General features: G+C 41.0%; 3 protein-coding genes across 3 annotated transcripts; 1 reads left to right on the top strand and 2 right to left on the bottom strand.

Annotated features, from left to right (window-relative positions):
- Positions 1 to 123: 123 nt before the first annotated feature.
- arv1 (ARV1 fatty acid homeostasis modulator) lies at positions 124 to 2,583 on the top strand. The gene is made up of 5 exons (XM_030782941.1): positions 124 to 219; positions 542 to 661; positions 1,095 to 1,248; positions 1,507 to 1,728; positions 2,477 to 2,583. The coding sequence occupies exons 1-5, from the start codon at positions 124 to 126 to the stop codon at positions 2,581 to 2,583; spliced, it is 699 nt and encodes a 232-aa protein (XP_030638801.1).
- Positions 2,584 to 8,335: 5,752 nt separating this feature from the next.
- Positions 8,336 to 9,750, bottom strand: fam89a (family with sequence similarity 89 member A). Its single transcript, XM_030782459.1, has 2 exons — positions 9,354 to 9,750; positions 8,336 to 8,775 (listed from the first exon to the last, which is right to left on the bottom strand). The coding sequence occupies exons 1-2, from the start codon at positions 9,603 to 9,605 to the stop codon at positions 8,497 to 8,499; spliced, it is 531 nt and encodes a 176-aa protein (XP_030638319.1). The 5' UTR covers positions 9,606 to 9,750; the 3' UTR covers positions 8,336 to 8,496.
- Positions 9,751 to 13,444: 3,694 nt separating this feature from the next.
- sprtn (SprT-like N-terminal domain) lies at positions 13,445 to 16,713 on the bottom strand. The gene is made up of 5 exons (XM_030782940.1): positions 16,341 to 16,713; positions 16,023 to 16,122; positions 15,381 to 15,509; positions 14,972 to 15,269; positions 13,445 to 14,448 (listed from the first exon to the last, which is right to left on the bottom strand). Exons 1-5 carry the CDS (start codon positions 16,655 to 16,657, stop codon positions 13,523 to 13,525), a joined length of 1,770 nt encoding a protein of 589 aa, XP_030638800.1. The 5' UTR covers positions 16,658 to 16,713; the 3' UTR covers positions 13,445 to 13,522.
- Positions 16,714 to 17,200: the final 487 nt, after the last annotated feature.

Here is a 17,200-nt window from a genome sequence, read left to right as displayed (position 1 = left end):
ACCGTACACTAATACAAAGCGAGGCCGTAAGCTACTACATCTCCCACACAAATAGCCGCAAAAAACCCTCCCTCTTCGTTCAGTCAGGAAGCTTGTATTTTCGGAGCCGGTGTGTGGAGTAGGATGGCTGAAGTACCTTTTAAATGTATCGAGTGTAATAAGGAAGCATACGAACTTCACCGGGACTATAGCAACGGGATTTTGAAGATCACTATATGCGTGAGTGTTTCTGTCAGTGCAAATTTCTGATAGGCTTGCAGGTTTTCCGCGTGCTGCTTTCTACAGGCATCTAACGCAGCAAAACATGTCATGCTATCCTCTGGCTAGTGTGACAGTTGCTCCATTCATTTGAATTGGATAGACGATGGCAACCTGAGTAACACCAAATGCATGTATATCATTTTACTCACCTGTGAGATAATATTTTAACCAAATATATCGGTTCCACCCCGAGAACTTTGATTATCATTCTCGTGCTTCTCAAAATCAGTAATTCCTCCCACCCCCCTCTCTTCTGTCTATCTGTCTATCTGTCTCGCAGGAATCATGCAAAAAAACGGTGGACAAATATATCGAATACGATCCCGTTATTATCCTGATTGACGCCATTCTGTGTAAAATCCAAGCGTTCAGACACATTCTCTTCAACACAAAAATCAATGTGAGTTTATACACACATACACTTTATATGATATACACACATACTAACTGTACATTCTAGTATACATTATCATATTCACAGACATTAAAGCATTTGTACCCTCATATATACTTTTCTCTTTATGCCTTTAAGACAATATTATGTAAATATTTATTGATATCAAAATGTGTATTAGACTGCTACTTATTTTTCATAAGTCATGTGTAATGTATTCATAATTATGCATAAGCATAACTGATACTAATTATGCTAATTATATATAGTATTATATTCTTGCTTTTTACATTCAGTTTTGTAATGAATATCTTACTATAAATGTGTAAATACTTTTTTTTAAACCACTGAACATAACGTTGTTTTAAATCTGTGATTTGCTGTTAGAGTTTGGCTGACTGGTGTCCTTGACTGAATGTAATTTTTTGATGTCTTGCAGATCCACTGGAAGCTGTGTGTGTTTTGCCTGCTGTGTGAGGCATATTTGCGCTGGTCTCAGCTCCAGGGTGGGGAGCAGAGCAGTGACCCTGCAGACATCATCAGATACACTAAAGAATGGGACTTCTACAGCATGTTTGGACTCGCAGCCATGGGTAAATCACACACTGCACTGAATCTGTACATGTGTATTAATGAACTCTGACTGCTGTTTTTCCAGTAGTCAACATCAGCAACAACGATAATGATTATTATAATAATAACAATAATAATGTAATTGTCAAATAGCTTTGAAGGGAGACTAAAACAAGTGCATGAAATAAGATCAAATAAAAAGAAAGTGGACATGAGATGACATAACGGCTGATATAGATTTATGATGACTTGTACTGATTTGCGTTGCTCCTGGGCAGAGCTGGGCGTGTTCTGTGCAAGCGTGCTGGCGTTCCTGTGGCTTAGGGAACGGTTACGGGGGGAGGAGCTCCAGTTGTGTTTGTTACTGAAGGCTCTCCTGCTGTCCAGTTATGGGAAGGTTCTCCTGATCCCGGCCGTTATCTGGGAGCACGACTACTCCCCTCTGTGCTTCAAACTAATCCGTTTGTTTGTCCTTACCTCCAACACTCAGGCCATACGAGGTAAATTTCTCCTTCACTCTGCTCAAGACCTGCTCTGAATGCTTAGTTTAGTTGGATGGATGGATGGATGGATGGATGGATGGATGGATGGATGGATGGATGGTAAACAATCCCCCTCTTGTCTCTCTCTCTGGATTTTGTTTGGTCACAGATGAAACCTGTGCATTAGTAGCTTTAATTAGGAGAGACAGCAGGTGGCACATTTGAATATTTGCATGTTAATTAGTGGTTTTGTCAGAGACTGAATAAAGCAGCCACACGAGGCCCTCGTTAAAACTTTTCTGTATAATCAGACAGAGGAAATGTATGCAGGTTTGAACCAGCTGTACTGGAGTTCTCTGTTTCCTCACTCACTTTTCTCCCCACTGCCCTTTGAGGGAGCTCTGATTCATCTCCACTGAACCATGCCCTGTTTGATTCTATTCCCACATTTAACATTAACTCATTATCGATCTCTCCAAAACATGTAATTGTTTAGCACTTGTTTTTCATGAGGCTTCCAAGGTTCAGTTCTCATTTTTAATGCCAAACAGATTTGGTTTTGTACTTTGTCTTACACTAAATAGACATTTTTCTTAAATCTGTGAACAAATATATCAGCTAACTTAACTGCAACTGCATCATAAAAGAATCTTTCTTCTCTGTTCAAATCACAGTAGTTCAGTGTCTAATTCATGCTGACCACAGAGAGAGTTGAGATCTATACAGTGGGTGTTTGAAGCACGAATGTTGTAATTGTGTGTTTCAGTGATTCTGAACTGTAGTCGAAGACTGTCCCTCCTGGCTGTGATCATTGGCCTGGTATTGGAAACCGGAGTCACTTACATTTCACAGCAGCTACACTGGACCTCGTAGGATTACGTGCATTTCCCCTCGGAACAGAGCACCCACAAAAAGGGGGACATTGTTCGTTTTTGACTGGAATCAATGGGAGCTTTGGACTCTGGCCGCCATACTTAATCCTTCGGGAATTTCCAGGAAAATCAAATGAAGAAAAAGAAAAAACAACAGTGTAATAATGGATCCCGTGGAAATGCTCCCGGGAGAGGTTTTCACCGAATTGAGTGAAACCTTTCACCTCCAGTATATTCTCCTTCGGATGTCATACTCCTAAAGCTTTCCATCAAGCTCAGGCAGAAACAGACATGACTGATCTTTGAGGCAGTATGGTATGCAGGATAAAGTGGAGTTGTCTAAACTGGGTCCTCAAAGGGAAACCCAGAGGAGTGGAACTTCACAACAACCACTCATCATTAAGAATGGTATTAGAGCAACTGCTATACATTCCTCAACTAACTGCCCAAATTCCTGCCAGTTAGTTCTGCTCAGTAAAGGAAACATCCGCCTGTTTATACCAAAGAGCACATCCACATGCAACAATTTTTTGCCATATATAAGATTTACCTGTAATGGAATTTACTTTGGTCTGGGTTAAGATGTTTCAGAATGTTGTTGTTTTTTTTTTTAAGCAGTGTTTGTTGAAGAAAAACAAAACAACATTATGACATTCATTTTAAGATTTTGGGATAAATCCGTTTAGTCTCATCAGATTGGTTTAGCAAAGGACAGATTCTAGCTGCCTTCAGCGTCGGTTTAGAAAACAATTTAGAGCTTCAAGCAGCATCAAATTCTCCACAGCATGTTAAATTAAGCTCATAGAGAGTCATGTTGTTGCCTCACATTAATCACAAACAGGTTTTACAGTGTACACAGACACAAATGGGTCACTCACGAAGGTGACTGTACTGTTTAAGACAAGTAACTCGGGAATGGCATGCATTTTTACACTCTCACACGGATATACAGACGCGCGCCCGCATGCACGGAGGGGTGGGGGTTGGGGAGGGGGTTGGTGTAGTCCACGGGCCCTGAGGATGTTTCTAACTCAGCAGTCGTGTAGAATCCAGCCCTGTGCAACTCTCTGAGAACACGCTCTGTTATCTTGAACTTTCTGATGTTCCAAAAACATACATGAAACTGTTACATGCAACCCACTTACGTCATTGACTATTGTGGAATGTTTTAGCCTCACTATCATTGGGGTTGTTTGTGTAAGATTTTAATAAATGTTTTTTTTAATAAATGTCCTTGTCACTGTATTCCTGACATACATTTGTTATGAGAGTTCGTTGTTGTAGAGATGTTCTGCGTGTTGGGACAAGCTTCTGGATAGTTCTTGTTTTTGGATTTGTCTGTGTGTTTAGTCTTAAGGCCCAGACAGAATCTGTCTCCACCAGGACCCAAAGTAGATATCTGTCAGCAAAAATTTACAGCCCCGTCTTACAAACGAGCATTGTCCTCCCAGCCGTATACAAACACACTCTGGAGCTAAATGAGAGTTTACCAAACAGGCCAGTGCTGTATAAGATATGCTGTCTGCTATGTTTGAGTCCTGCTGTAACCAGTGAGTGAAAGTCCCGGCTGGCTTTCTGTAACATGTTTTCTCTTCACCTCAGTCTTTTTTTTTTTTTTTTCAGATCGCCCCAATAAAAAAAACCAAACAAAAAGCAAAACAACAACAACAACAACAACAACAACAACAACAACAAAAAACGCCCAGCCAAATCATGATTTACCACACATACACACATTCACAGACACACACCCCTGAAATGACACACAAACCGAAGAGTATCTGGTTAGAGGTCCAGGCTTGTTTCAGTGATAATTGTAGATGCTTGTTTTTAGAGGCACTCCTCAGTTAGAGAGAAGCTGCTGTGGTGTCAGAGTCTGGGCGAATGGACGGAACCTTTTCAGACTGGTTTGGCCCTCTCTCATTACCACTTTTCATTTCACTCTGTTTGTGGCTCACTTATTAATCTAATCAGACAAGTTTGTCTGTCTCTCTCTCTCAACCATTACTGAATATCCTGTAAGTTCCTCTGTCTTAGTTCTTCCAGATTAAGACTGGTTGATCTACACCACCAAGCATGCGAGTATGTGTGTGTGCGTGTGTGTATGTATGGGTGTGTGTTTTGGGCTAGGGAGGAGTTGAAATGATGTTTGGGTGTATCTAACTTTAGATTTGAAAAGCCTTTGAAGAATGTGTGGCTTTTGAACATGTATCTAGCTAATATAATTAGCGTAACGAGAGTCACAACACATGGAAAATTAATGGCATGTCCACTCTGCTCACATTAAGAGGGAAATTTCCTTGCAAAAGGACAATAAAGAATCCATCTATCTATCTATCTATCTATCTATCTATTTAAAAAATTAATTCTTTTAAAAACTCTATGACTGTAAATGGAAAAGGGTGTGTGTGTGTGTGTGTGTGTGTGTGTGTGTGTCTGTGACTTTGGAAGTAACTTTTTTAGGCTCAGATTCAGTTGAAATGATTTCCAGCTGAAATATCAGACCGAATCATCCATTTCACCAGGAGCCGGGGACATATCAGAAATGCTACCCATTTCCATGTGGAACATTTCAAACGTGTTCACTGACATAGATATATATATATATATATATATCTCAGTAGTTGGTTTTGGTTGCCCTCAAGTATGTCAAAGAGATTTGAAATATGCCCAAGTGGAGAAGGAAAACATGGTAAAGGTCAACTTCAACACATGCTTTTTGGGTATTTATAGAAAGGACTGAACCCGGAAATAGTCGGTACCATCATAAAACAAACCCCACACAGGTATTCAGTCATGATAAAATTATTCAAAAACTCACTGTGTACCCATGTCTCAGGAGTGAATTTTTTCCTCAGAAAACAAGCCCTGAGAGATGACTGTTAGGATGAGTCCTGTGACCTGGGTTCAGGGTGAGGTGGCTGGCAGGCCTCACGCCACAATGCTCTGTCCCCCAGTGCAGCTTACTGTCCAGTCCTGGAGAAATGTGGCACCCTGGCTCTGCTTTTAAATTAAGATTACGCTAATCCACCTCAATCTTCTAAACAGGGGCTTAGTCTCGAGCACGCCGCTGCATGTTTAGGCTTAGCACATATTAAAGGAGAACTGCATATCGATAAATTCCCTTATATTTTCCTATTATTCGATACTATTTGGATATCTAAATAGCCATTAAAAAAAGACTGTTTGCTCCTAATTAACAAGATCACGTCTGATTTTTTTGTACACTGTATGAATGACCAGTATTCAGTTTTTGTGTCTCTCTTTGGAGATATCGGGGCAGCCAATCAAGAGACAAGCACGTGTCACACCCCTGACTGATAAGCAAAGTAGTTGAGCTTCTTTTTCCGATTGCCAATGTTTGTCCTGGCAGAAAGACCTCTGTACAGAACACAAAATGCAACTTTACACATGATCCACCTCTATCAGTCTCTATGTACCTCACTAGACTGTTCTTACCACCCTCTTGTCTGAGATTTTGCATTTTGCAGGAATAGGTTTCTTGGTCTTAGTGCAAACCAATGAGAACAGCCATGGTTGCGTGCTGCTCCTTATTTACTTAGTTTTACTTATTAATCTGTCAGAATTGTCAGATAGAAGAGCATGCGAAACTAATCTTTCATAATTAACTAAAATACACTCAGCTATTCCTGAATTTTGATTGGCGGAGAAGATAAAAACCGCTGACTTGTGGGAGACGGCACTCCAAAGCTATTCCAAATCAAAAAGTCTAGATTGGAAATCCGATCCTATTTCCAACCCTTCAGAGAGAAATCAAAATCAAAAACAAAACACGCAGATGAACTCAATGCACAGACACACTCCAACAGTGAACATTCAGAGAGAATAATTTATTATAATTATTATTATTGTACAGGAAGCCTGGAGAGGCTTGCGATTCTTAACCAATCAGAGATGACTAACAGTGAGATCAGAGAAGAAAGCAGCTTAAATATGCACATTGCTGAATACGTGAGGGATTTCCACATGGGGGTAAGCCAAGGAACTATATCGAAAAAAACAAGTACATCTGAACCACTGTGGTGAACAACTCTGCTTGAGATGAGGGGATACATTCTTGGGACGTATGTTTCTAGAACTTTCCAATGACAGTTTCAGACATGGATCGTATAAGTAGCTGTGAACAGTCAGAATAAAAGTGAAGAGAAAACACTCAAAGTTTAGGGGGCCAGAGACCTGGACTGGCTGCGGTTTTTTTTTGGGGGGGGGGGGTGTCTCTGGCCTTTAAAGGCACGTTGTGTGAAGTCTCCCCGTTCGGTGTTGCTGAGGTTTTAAGTATCGTAAACCCAGGTGGTTCACAGGACAAAGTGACCCATTGTTCTGCTAATGTGATCACTTTCCCAGTGCAGCGTCAGAATTCGGCCAAAAGAGAACGATTAGACATTTGGGAAGGAGAGAAAGACTGGAAGATTCTGAACATACTTCAGTAAAACTGAATTTTTCTATCTAATGACTGTGCACCAACAGATAGTTGCATAAGTTGTGGAAATGTGAAATGACTATGAGTGAAGAAACACAAAATGCAAGAGGTAGAGACATTAAAACAAACAAACAAACAAACAAGAAAAAAACCCACTTTTAACTGGGATATTTCTTTCTGTATGCTAAGTCTATGGTATGATTTTTCCACCACTTTCCATCAGACGAATATGAGTAAATTATTTTTAATGCTAGTCAATGGCTCCACTAAAGAAAAGCTCTGGGTAGGATTCAAGCCTTTATTAACATGCACTGTGTACATTTTAGACAAGCTGTATAACGAAATACACTCATTCCCCCACACACACACTACAAGTGTGCTTTGTTTGAGATGGACGATTTCTGTAGAGTAAACAACAAAGTTTGACAAAGTCTGAATAATTGACCATTCAGTTTATTCTTTGGTTTGTTTACCTCATGTACGAATGTTGACTGATTTGCATTTGAGTTGCCTTCAGCTACTCAACAAGAAAGTTGACTTACACCAACTATGAATGTGAGCAAATTCATTACAAGCCACTTTGTATTCATAGGCCAGCTACTAAGCCATGACAGGATTTGGCGAGTGTTCAGACTCCTTTTCAATGCTTGACCTCAGTAACATGGTATTGGAAGACTATTTAGTAGCACCGTTTAATATAAGTGGGGAGTTTGTGTTGACAGTTTTTATTCTACATGACCTCTATTTGGGATGAAACCGAGTAAATTACAAATGCAGATGATAATGTAAGCATGTATAAGTGCATGTAAGATGTTAGAATACTTGTGATTTCTGTGGGAAATGTATGTTTTGCAGAGTGAAACTGCGAATAAGAGAGTTTGTTTAAACATCTCTTATCTATGCCATCTTAAATAGATTCTTGACCTAAACCAGAAGGACAAAACCATCGCTGAAATATTCAGGAAAACCCCACCCATCAATCTTAAGTGAACATCAGCAAAGCGGACTATGCCTACCCTGGATTATACCTTTGAAAAAGTAAACAATGTATCCAGCATCTTCCTTCACATTTTTTTCAACCAGAGTTTGCAGATTTGTCACGAGAGACCCAACGTGGGTGATTTTTTTTTTCCTGTAAACATGAATATTAGAGTTCTCATTTAGTCCTTAGAATTCACAACCAGACCATAGAAAATTTCAAAATGTTCATAAAATCAGAAAAATACAATATTTTTCATACATCATATAATAATAAATAATCAACTTTTTGTTTTTATACTGTTCTATAGAAAAAAAAGTCTGCTGAAAAAAGACGACATCGACAAAAAGCCAGCAAAAGATGTGCGCCGCTTAAAAAAAACAAACAAAAAAAACAAAATTAAAAAAAAAACTGCGTACTACCTCAAGGGTAAGCAGGCCAGGTAGGTAGGGGTTTGCAGCAAAACAGCACAATTCTGTATCATGGGCTTTTCTTTAGATGGTGATACGAAAAGAGTCCTCAAGCCACTTATCCTTGTCTGTGCCATTTTTGGGAGACGTCGTCTCGTTTCCGTCCGGAGTTTCCGTTGGTGTAATGCCGGAGTCCTGGTAATATTCGTCATCTTCGTCAAAGTATCCGTTCTCCATCCCATAGGGTCCGTCGGCGCTCGAGCCAGCGGAGAGGTCTTGACAACTGCCCTTATACTCCTGAATCGACTCGTGCAGGGACCAAAGCTGACACAGCAACGACATATCCTGTTGCCGTAACCCCACCTGAAAAACAATATCATCCGCCAGGAATTTTAAAAACGTTCAAGCTTTTCCCGTAACTAAAATACACAGTGAGCAACGTTCCGTGGATACAAATTGCCAAATATCTGAGTAGGAAGGTTTGGCAAGAGATCAAAGAGACCAATTACATGGCGCTCCAAAGCCTGAACCTCTACAGAATGCAGATTAGATTATCAGAACACAGGAGAACTGTAGCCTGTATTTTATTTGATCTGAAAAGAGTTCTGATAGCTACACGTTCTCTCTGGCGTCACTGGTATTTATTAAAAACGAACTGGAAAAAGAATTAAGTTTAACACAAATGTGTTTGCGAACCCTGGAGTTTTAGGGTAGCTAACGTTTCACCCCTTTACTATCGGCTGAAATTCCAATTTTCATCGAAATTACAACAAGTCATACAAATATCTAATTTTTTCTGGGTACCGAAGCGACCATGATTTTAGCCCAGGATTACATTCTGATTAGGTGACTAGCACTGATTATCCCATGAAAGTCAGAGCAGCTGTTGCGTTCATTTCGCAAGCTTTGTCTTCATACATCTTCATAAACAGTCAGCTTACCATCTCTTTTCTCAGAAGTGCCAAGGCTGCATCAAGATTTGCTGGTTTATTTGCCATAAAATTGTCTGCGTTGCTACGACCACGGCTCAGGTCGTCTTGAATCATGGTCTTCTTAGCGTACATCCTCTCCATCTCTCTCCAGGAGCCTCCGCTTGAATTCAGCAAGCCGCTTAAACTCTTGGGCAACGGAGGTAGCCCCTCTATACAGGCCAGCGGTCCGCCCGCTGGGCCATTCGAGGACTTGCCGTTCATCGTTCTAACAATACCTCACAAGGTTAAAGAAAAGTTAGACTGAACGATTGATCACTGCATTCGAAAAATAATCGGAACGTTCGTAACGTTCTAGCGGCGAATAAACATGCAACAGACGTATCCTTCTCTCTCACCGAACAACAACTAATCTCTTCACGGGTTGGGTCGTCCACTTCCTGTCTCTTTAAAGGGAGCCTTAACAGACGGGGCGTGCACCGCTGGTGACGGACAGGGAAAAGGTGGATGAATATTCATAAGGCTTGTTGGATTTTGATTTTTTTTTTCCCAAATGCGTTACGTGGTTTACAGGCAAATACCCTGTATGTTCTTCTTTCTATGTTTGATCTTTATCTAAGCAAATTATTCATTTATTATCTGTTCCTTTTGTCACAGTTCAGATTTTTATCGGGTGAATAAATAAATGGATCTATCAGGGCATAAGTACTTAATACAAACAGTTACAAAAACACTTAAGCTGCACACGAAATAAAGGTAAATAAATTTTTCATTAATTAAATTAATGCTTTTTTTTTAAAATGCTGTTCAGTTCCTGTCAGCTGTGTATAGTCACACTGTATTCATTCTTAGAGTGTGATGGTCAAACATATCGCAATGTGTTATCCTATTGAAGCCCAGCCAGGCTACAGGACCTTGACCTTAAGGTTAAACAGCTGAGAAAACGGGCGGAAAGCAATGGCTTTGGAGCAGGGTCAGGGGAGGAGTGCGCGTGCCGGTGACCTGCGGTGTCATTTCTGGGACAGATGGTGAGAGGTCCGGGCCAAAACCTGGCCCTGAGCTACAGCTGGTCCCCGGAACAAAGAGACAAAGCCTGTTTGCCACAATGACACATGTGACTAAACACAAAGACACACAAAGCCATGGATCCAGCCAGTCTTACCACTGCTATTTCCTATCTGAGTTCAACAAAAACACGCCAACGTGAACACACACAATTACAGTGTTTGTACATACTTGTCCACACTATTTGTACACAAATTGTTACATGTAGTTCAGAGAAATAGATGCACATTAGTCAAACAGTGAAAAAAAAAACATGGATGATTTCTCTCCAGACAAGGGTAATCAAATTGGCCATTGTGGACCCCTAATTAGCCTAAGTGCTACTGTAGACTGACACGGCTCTCTGATAGAAAGATGTGTCTGTTATTCTCCAAGGACACTCTTCCACTAAATGGGTGTTGGTGAGGATGGAAGGATGTGTATAGATGGGATAATGCCTCTTCCTCCCATCCTCTCTGGTCTTCCTGAGGGAAGTATAAATTTGGGATGTGGTAGTGTAGTGTCTGAATGCTTGGCCAAGACACACTGAGGGCTATAACACTTTTTTGTCTTTGTCTTCCTGCAACCTTAACAGTACATTTTTTATCTGAGAGATATGCGCATAACGTCAGTTCTTTATACAAACAATTACAATCCCAGATAACGATAAGAGTGAAATATGGTAAGATAGGGTTGTAATGAGTCTAATTCTTTTGTGATTATGAGTGCTCCCATGAAGACCACAAAATATTATTTGCGTAAGTTGAAAGATTATCAATTTGCAAATGATGAGGCACTTGATTCATATCCACAATATCAGAGTGCAATGCATCTCACAGTCTTGTGTGTTTTCAGTATCACCGTACATAGTAAGCACATGTCATTCTTTCAAAGCGGTATTTTAGATTACACACATCTTTTGTGTGGTTTTCAGTGATAAGGAAATACTGCTAGGATTTGAGAACACTTCGAGTATTTGGAACAAAGTACGTGTTAATGGATATAAAATAGCTCCACAATACAACTCCTTAAGGACAGCAACACAAACAAATTTTCTTTGTATGTCTTTGAGTTTGAATCAATGGGCTGTTTGTAGACAGTACCCAAAGCCCCCATGGGGAGATTCTGTTTTCTATTCAAATGCAATGGAGCATATGAGACTAGTGTAGTCTGTTAAGAGAAGATGTGATTTTTCAGTCAATTGAATTATCACACAGTTTCCAATGGGACTGGTGTTTATTCAAAGGCTCTCTGGTGGTTAGTTCACAGAGGTCGCATTCAAAGAGGACACAATGCACATATCAGAAACATATTTATTAATTCTATGCAAACAGAACATTAATAAATGAACATTTCTCAAACATGAATCCAGACAATATGTTTTCACATACCATGTAAACATAATATGAACATGTACACATAATACAAACATGTAAAGTCCCACATAGCAGCAGCTTATTTAGTTTCAAAATGCGATGAATTAAACCGTGGTCTTGTGTAGAGAAAAAACACACAAATGGAATTTATTAAACCTTATTTTAAAAGTCAAGGAGAAATATTTAAAACCTTCAATATTCATTTGCTGTTAAAAAAAAAAGAAATCTAGCCAAACACAACCTAGTAACTACAAAGTATTTTCCAAAGTTTAACTTACTAGTTTAATTTCAGTTCTTGCCAATGCCATTGTATGTTTGTCTTAAACTGTACAAAGACACCTCAAACACTGTCAAATGTGAAAAAGCAAACTGGCCAGGGAGGTATTTCAAGAACATGGTTTAGTGACTAAGCCGGCTAAGTTAACTCAGGGTAAGTAGTAAACCTCCTAGTGGAAAAGCCTTGTGGCTTCGTTTTGCTAGAGGAATGAAGCCATAGGGCTCTTCTATTAGGTTTACTACTTACTCTGAGTTAACTTAGTCTGGTTAGTCACTACACCATGTACTTGGAACACCCCCCAGTTCTTAACAAAAGAACACTAAAGATAACATCCATCTCCAGTGTAATCCCCACAAAACAATAAAACAGACAGAGCAGAAAAGCAGAGAAGGGAGGCGTGATGTCACTGGGTGTGGTCATATGATCTTTCCCATGTTAACACTAATTCATCCACTACACATGATACAGTCCTGAAACACATGTTCTGTATTATTAGCACCATGATGTCAAACATACCAAGCTCTTATTATTTTGGTGGAAGTCATTTCTGTAAATTCTTGACCATCCAACTCTAATACATCACCTGAAATATGAGGCCTTTAAGCAGTTCTGTTGTCCTGGTGACAAGACAGGGAGCTAATATTGATGAGATGGCGTTTGTTGAATGCCCTTGGCGGACACGACCCCGGACGCGAGTCGAGTGTATTTCTGAAGCAGGGGAAGGTGAACAGGCTGCAAGCGTGAAATTCAATACTGCCAGATCAGCACGAGAGCAAAGGCACTTTTCCGAACCCAAAGACTGCTGCAACACCGCCCACGTCCTGTCAATACTGCTGTCTGACCTACACCCATGAGACACACGCTTCCAACACGCCCAGGTCATCTCCCTCAGACCAAAGGAAAAAGAGCATGAAGGACGTCCGGCGACCAGACTGCTGTTTCCTCAGAAGACAAAATGCTTCAAGTCTAACGCTAAATTAGATACAGCAGTGGTAACAGTCAAGAATGAATTACACTGTAGATGCAGAGTGTTAAAAGTTGGTGTATCTAAGAAATGTTTCAGGTTTTAGCCTGATCTTAAAGGAAGCGTGTTCCTTTTTTTTCCCCTTTTTCCTCAGACTTGTGTTCTTGCCTTAAAACGACCGGCTGCGACGACAGAGTTCCAAAGGGAACCAAGCCCTCTGACTCATGTACTCTGTTTTGTTATGCTAACTGTTAGCATCCTGAAAGGCAGGATCACAGCCAATAAAATGTAGAAAAACATCAATCACTTAAGCTGCTTTATGGCAGAAATGTGACCTTAAACAGATCTGAAAATGTTGAGCATTTCTCTTAAAGAGAGTGTATCAGAAAATAAAACGTTTCAGAACTTACTCAGAATAATCTAAAACACCTGCAACATCTCCTCCCTGTAAGAAATACACAGTAAGAGTAGACAGTATATTGCTTGTGCATGGCATTAAAAATCACTGTCGTCCTCACATCTAAGTGAGACAGGAGTCCAGATGCTCATTGATTTTTGACTCCAGTATTCTGCTCTGACACACCGGGCAACTAACAGTCACAGTAACCGTAGAGGCCGCGCTCCCCGAAGCCTGCCGCTCTACGGAGGAAGAGGACGACGTTGGCGTGGCGACAGGCTCCTCCCTCCTCCCGTTGGACGCGGATGCCTCGCTCACTGCTCGCTGGAAGTAATCGAATATGTGTGCTGAACCACGGCTTTCCCAAGACCTTTTCCTTGAGCCTGGAACACTGGCTCCGGATTTCTGAGGACTGCCGACGGGTTTCGAGAGGCGAGGATTCACAGAACCAGGTCTGGGTTCTCCGGCGGCGCTAGACCTGTGGGAGTCTAAAAGTCTGGAAGTCGGTGAGTTTGGAAGCTTAGTGCTCCACGACAGGTTCCCTGAGGGTATTAAACCTGAACCCCTGCCTGAGGCTGCACTCTGGCTCTGGCCAGCGATGGGAGATGTTTTGGTCACAGTGGTCAAGGCTGAAGTATTTGAGGCACTTGCTGTCTTTATAGGCGACTGACCTTTGGCCTGGAAAAGGTCATGCACAGACCTTTGTTTTGCTCTCGAAGGATCCTGTGGATTTCCGTAGGGATTTGACCAACGACTGTTGGCTTGGATTCTTACGGGTGAGCCATTGATATTGACAAAGGCTTTGGTATTGCTGACCGACTTTTTGCCAAAAACCCTGGGGGTACTGGTGCTGGTTCTCTTGTCTGGAGGCTGTTCAACACTGACGTCCTTCGGAGAAACCTGACCTGGGAGGGAAGACTGAGGCCGGGGGGGTCCGGTCTTTGGGTCTGAGGTACTCTGGGAAGATGATGGTGTCTGTGAACTCCCTCCGAGCACAAATCCTTTACCACTGAATGGAATGATATTCCTTATGTCCTGAGAACCTGAGGCTGGGAAAATAATAGGCACTTAATAAAACAGAGGCCTACATCAGAAGAAAGTATATTCTGTATCTACATTCACCTCTGCTTTTATCTGTTTATCTATCGATCTGTCTATCTATCTATATAAGGACTTTCCTTTCAGAAAAGGCATTCCATATTCATATTCATTTTTCATTTCATTTCAATACAATGCAGGTGTTATTGTAACACTTGTATCTGGTCTAACATTGAACCTAGTGGTGGCACTTATGCCACAGACAGCTCCTTGATGGCTTGGTTTGTACATTGCATGCGTTGGAATTTCCTTTAAATAGGTGTCTGCAAAATGAATACGTGTGTGAATACGTACAAAAAAATGCAAAATCAATTGATCAATCAATCAATCACATTGTTTGTGTACCAATAAAAGAAAATTCTTCGTGGGACGACTTATTTCAACCATATTTTCACTGATTGTTAAAGACAAGGTTAATGTAAAAACATGTAGCCTATACGTATACGCTAGATAAAATGAGAATTAAATGACAACCTGCAGGAGTGCTTGGCAGTTTATTCTTCTGGGAGGCTGAGGGCTTTTTGGGAGCGTTCTTATCCTTATTGTCCTCCGTTTTCCCCTTCTTCCCGTACCCCTCAGGCTCTTTAATTTTGGTATAGGTGCCTCCACACGTCCTCTGGTGGTCAGCCCACCACGGGTCTCTGGCTGACGGCGCCCGGTTCATCGCTCGCTTCACGTAACCGAAAAACGGCCTACGGTTCTGACATGGTCCGTTACATCGCCACCAGTGCTGACGATAAACATCTACTTCGTCATGAAAGGAGTGGTAAACCTGGGATAACGCAAAGTCACAAAACAAACTGTATGTAATAAGCATTCAGGAACACAGTTTAGCCATTTGGAAACAAATGGAAACTCAGAACAAAGATTAGGGTTTGCTCACGGTGATTTTAGTGCCGCTAGCTTGGTTGATTCTGTTCATGTGTTTGCAGAATTCGGGCCCGTGGCCGTCCCTGTCTCGATTGTTCTGGGTCACAAACAGCAGTGCGTGTATCATCTCGTGTAGAAGTGTCTGACAATAAACACAGAGCTCTGTTATCGAAAGGTGTTCAAAGTGATATTTGATGTTAGTTTGTTAATGTTCAGTAAATAATCTGGAAGATTTAGAGGAAACAATAGAAACACGTCCAAGCCAAACATGGCAACCTCAAAACAGAAATGTTAGCTGACCTAGTCGGAAGGCACTCTCTACCTCAGGTAAAAAGATATTTACTCCTTAAAGTATCTAATAACAGCCAATTTTCAGCCATGTACTGCATATAGGGGGTGAAAATCTAATTGCCTGGTAGGGTCAAGTCTATGCTTCCAGACAATGTGAAAGCTTCCCTAGTCTTTATTTCAGTGTGCAACATTATCAAGCATCTCAGCCACCGGAATATCACATTACATTTTCTTAGGGCCTAGAACATTAAGGGCCAATATTGCAATATGCACAATTATAATTATATTATTATTACATTATTCAGTGTTTATGGATCAGTCACGTGAATAAATTCATTCATTATTAATGTAGACTTTTACTAACTTGAACCAAATCCCGACGTGGGCGAAGTTTGAGCAGAGGTTCACTGAGTCGAATAGAACACAAGCCGCCTCTGCCCTCGTAGGAACATACACCAGCACACCTACAAATGTCAAACACAGTCAAGCACAAACCGACAGTTACTTTGTCCCACACCCTTAACCACTGTAGTACCTACTGTATTTGTGAGACTATGAATAGCGAGATTACTAGAGTTATGCTATGGGAATATTACTATAACTTGATGTGTGGAGTTACGTTGTTGTACACGCGAACAGAAGGGTGCGTAAACAGAGCTGTCAAATTTGCTTTCAAACTCACAGAGTCATACGGGGGCTCCATTTGACCTCAACTCCACTGAGCTTCCCCCAGAAAAACATATCGTTAAACTCTAAAAACATGGCACGAACATCTGGGTTCGGATCAAGCATCTCCCAAGACTCGTCGACAATGGACATCGGTCTTTCAGGCCCTCGAGAAGACCCAGAATAGGGAACGATACCGCCTGACCCTTCAACTTTACGTTTCTTGCTGAACTGATTCCGGTCGTCCTCTTCAGTACTCCAAATTGAAGTTGAGTTTTCGTAGTCATATTGCTCTTGTAACTGGAGGGCGAGCAAGAAATCTTCGTCTTCCATTTTCGGTCTAATTGAGGTGTCCAGTGACGGTATGTCCACTGGCGAAAAACAGGGTAAGGTTTTTTCACACAAGACTCATTTGTTAGACAACCAGCTCTCGACTATTATGATTCAAATAGAAATGTCCCCATAACTATCCGACAGCGCTGGTTCATTTGAAATCGGTCTGCGTTAAAGAACATTCTTCTTACGAAAGCTCGTTAAAATTGTCAAAAACATCTCTAAAATTTCTGGCCAGTTAATTTTCAAAAAATCTGTTTAGTAACGGCATCGGACAGCCCCCGCCCCGTATGATACGAACTCTGCTTCGTCGATTACGTTTAGGAGGCGGAATGCTGGGATAGGTTATTCATCCAGGAAAGAGTGAAAACGATTTCTAGCCATGCATGTAGTCAAGTTTACAAACAATGCCTTAATATTATAAATCCTAACATATGTTATCCCTTAAAAATCTTATATACTGTCTTAAAATTCTATATAATGGCGAATCTTTCCGCTTTTTATCATATTCCTGTTTGTGCCATCCACGTATTGTTGGCCACC

Source organism: Chanos chanos, chromosome 8 (genome assembly GCF_902362185.1).
Source record: "Chanos chanos chromosome 8, fChaCha1.1, whole genome shotgun sequence".
Lineage (NCBI taxonomy): Eukaryota > Metazoa > Chordata > Actinopteri > Gonorynchiformes > Chanidae > Chanos > Chanos chanos.
The sequence above is the reverse complement of the archived record's forward strand: the minus strand, read 5'-3'. Positions and strand labels throughout refer to the sequence as shown.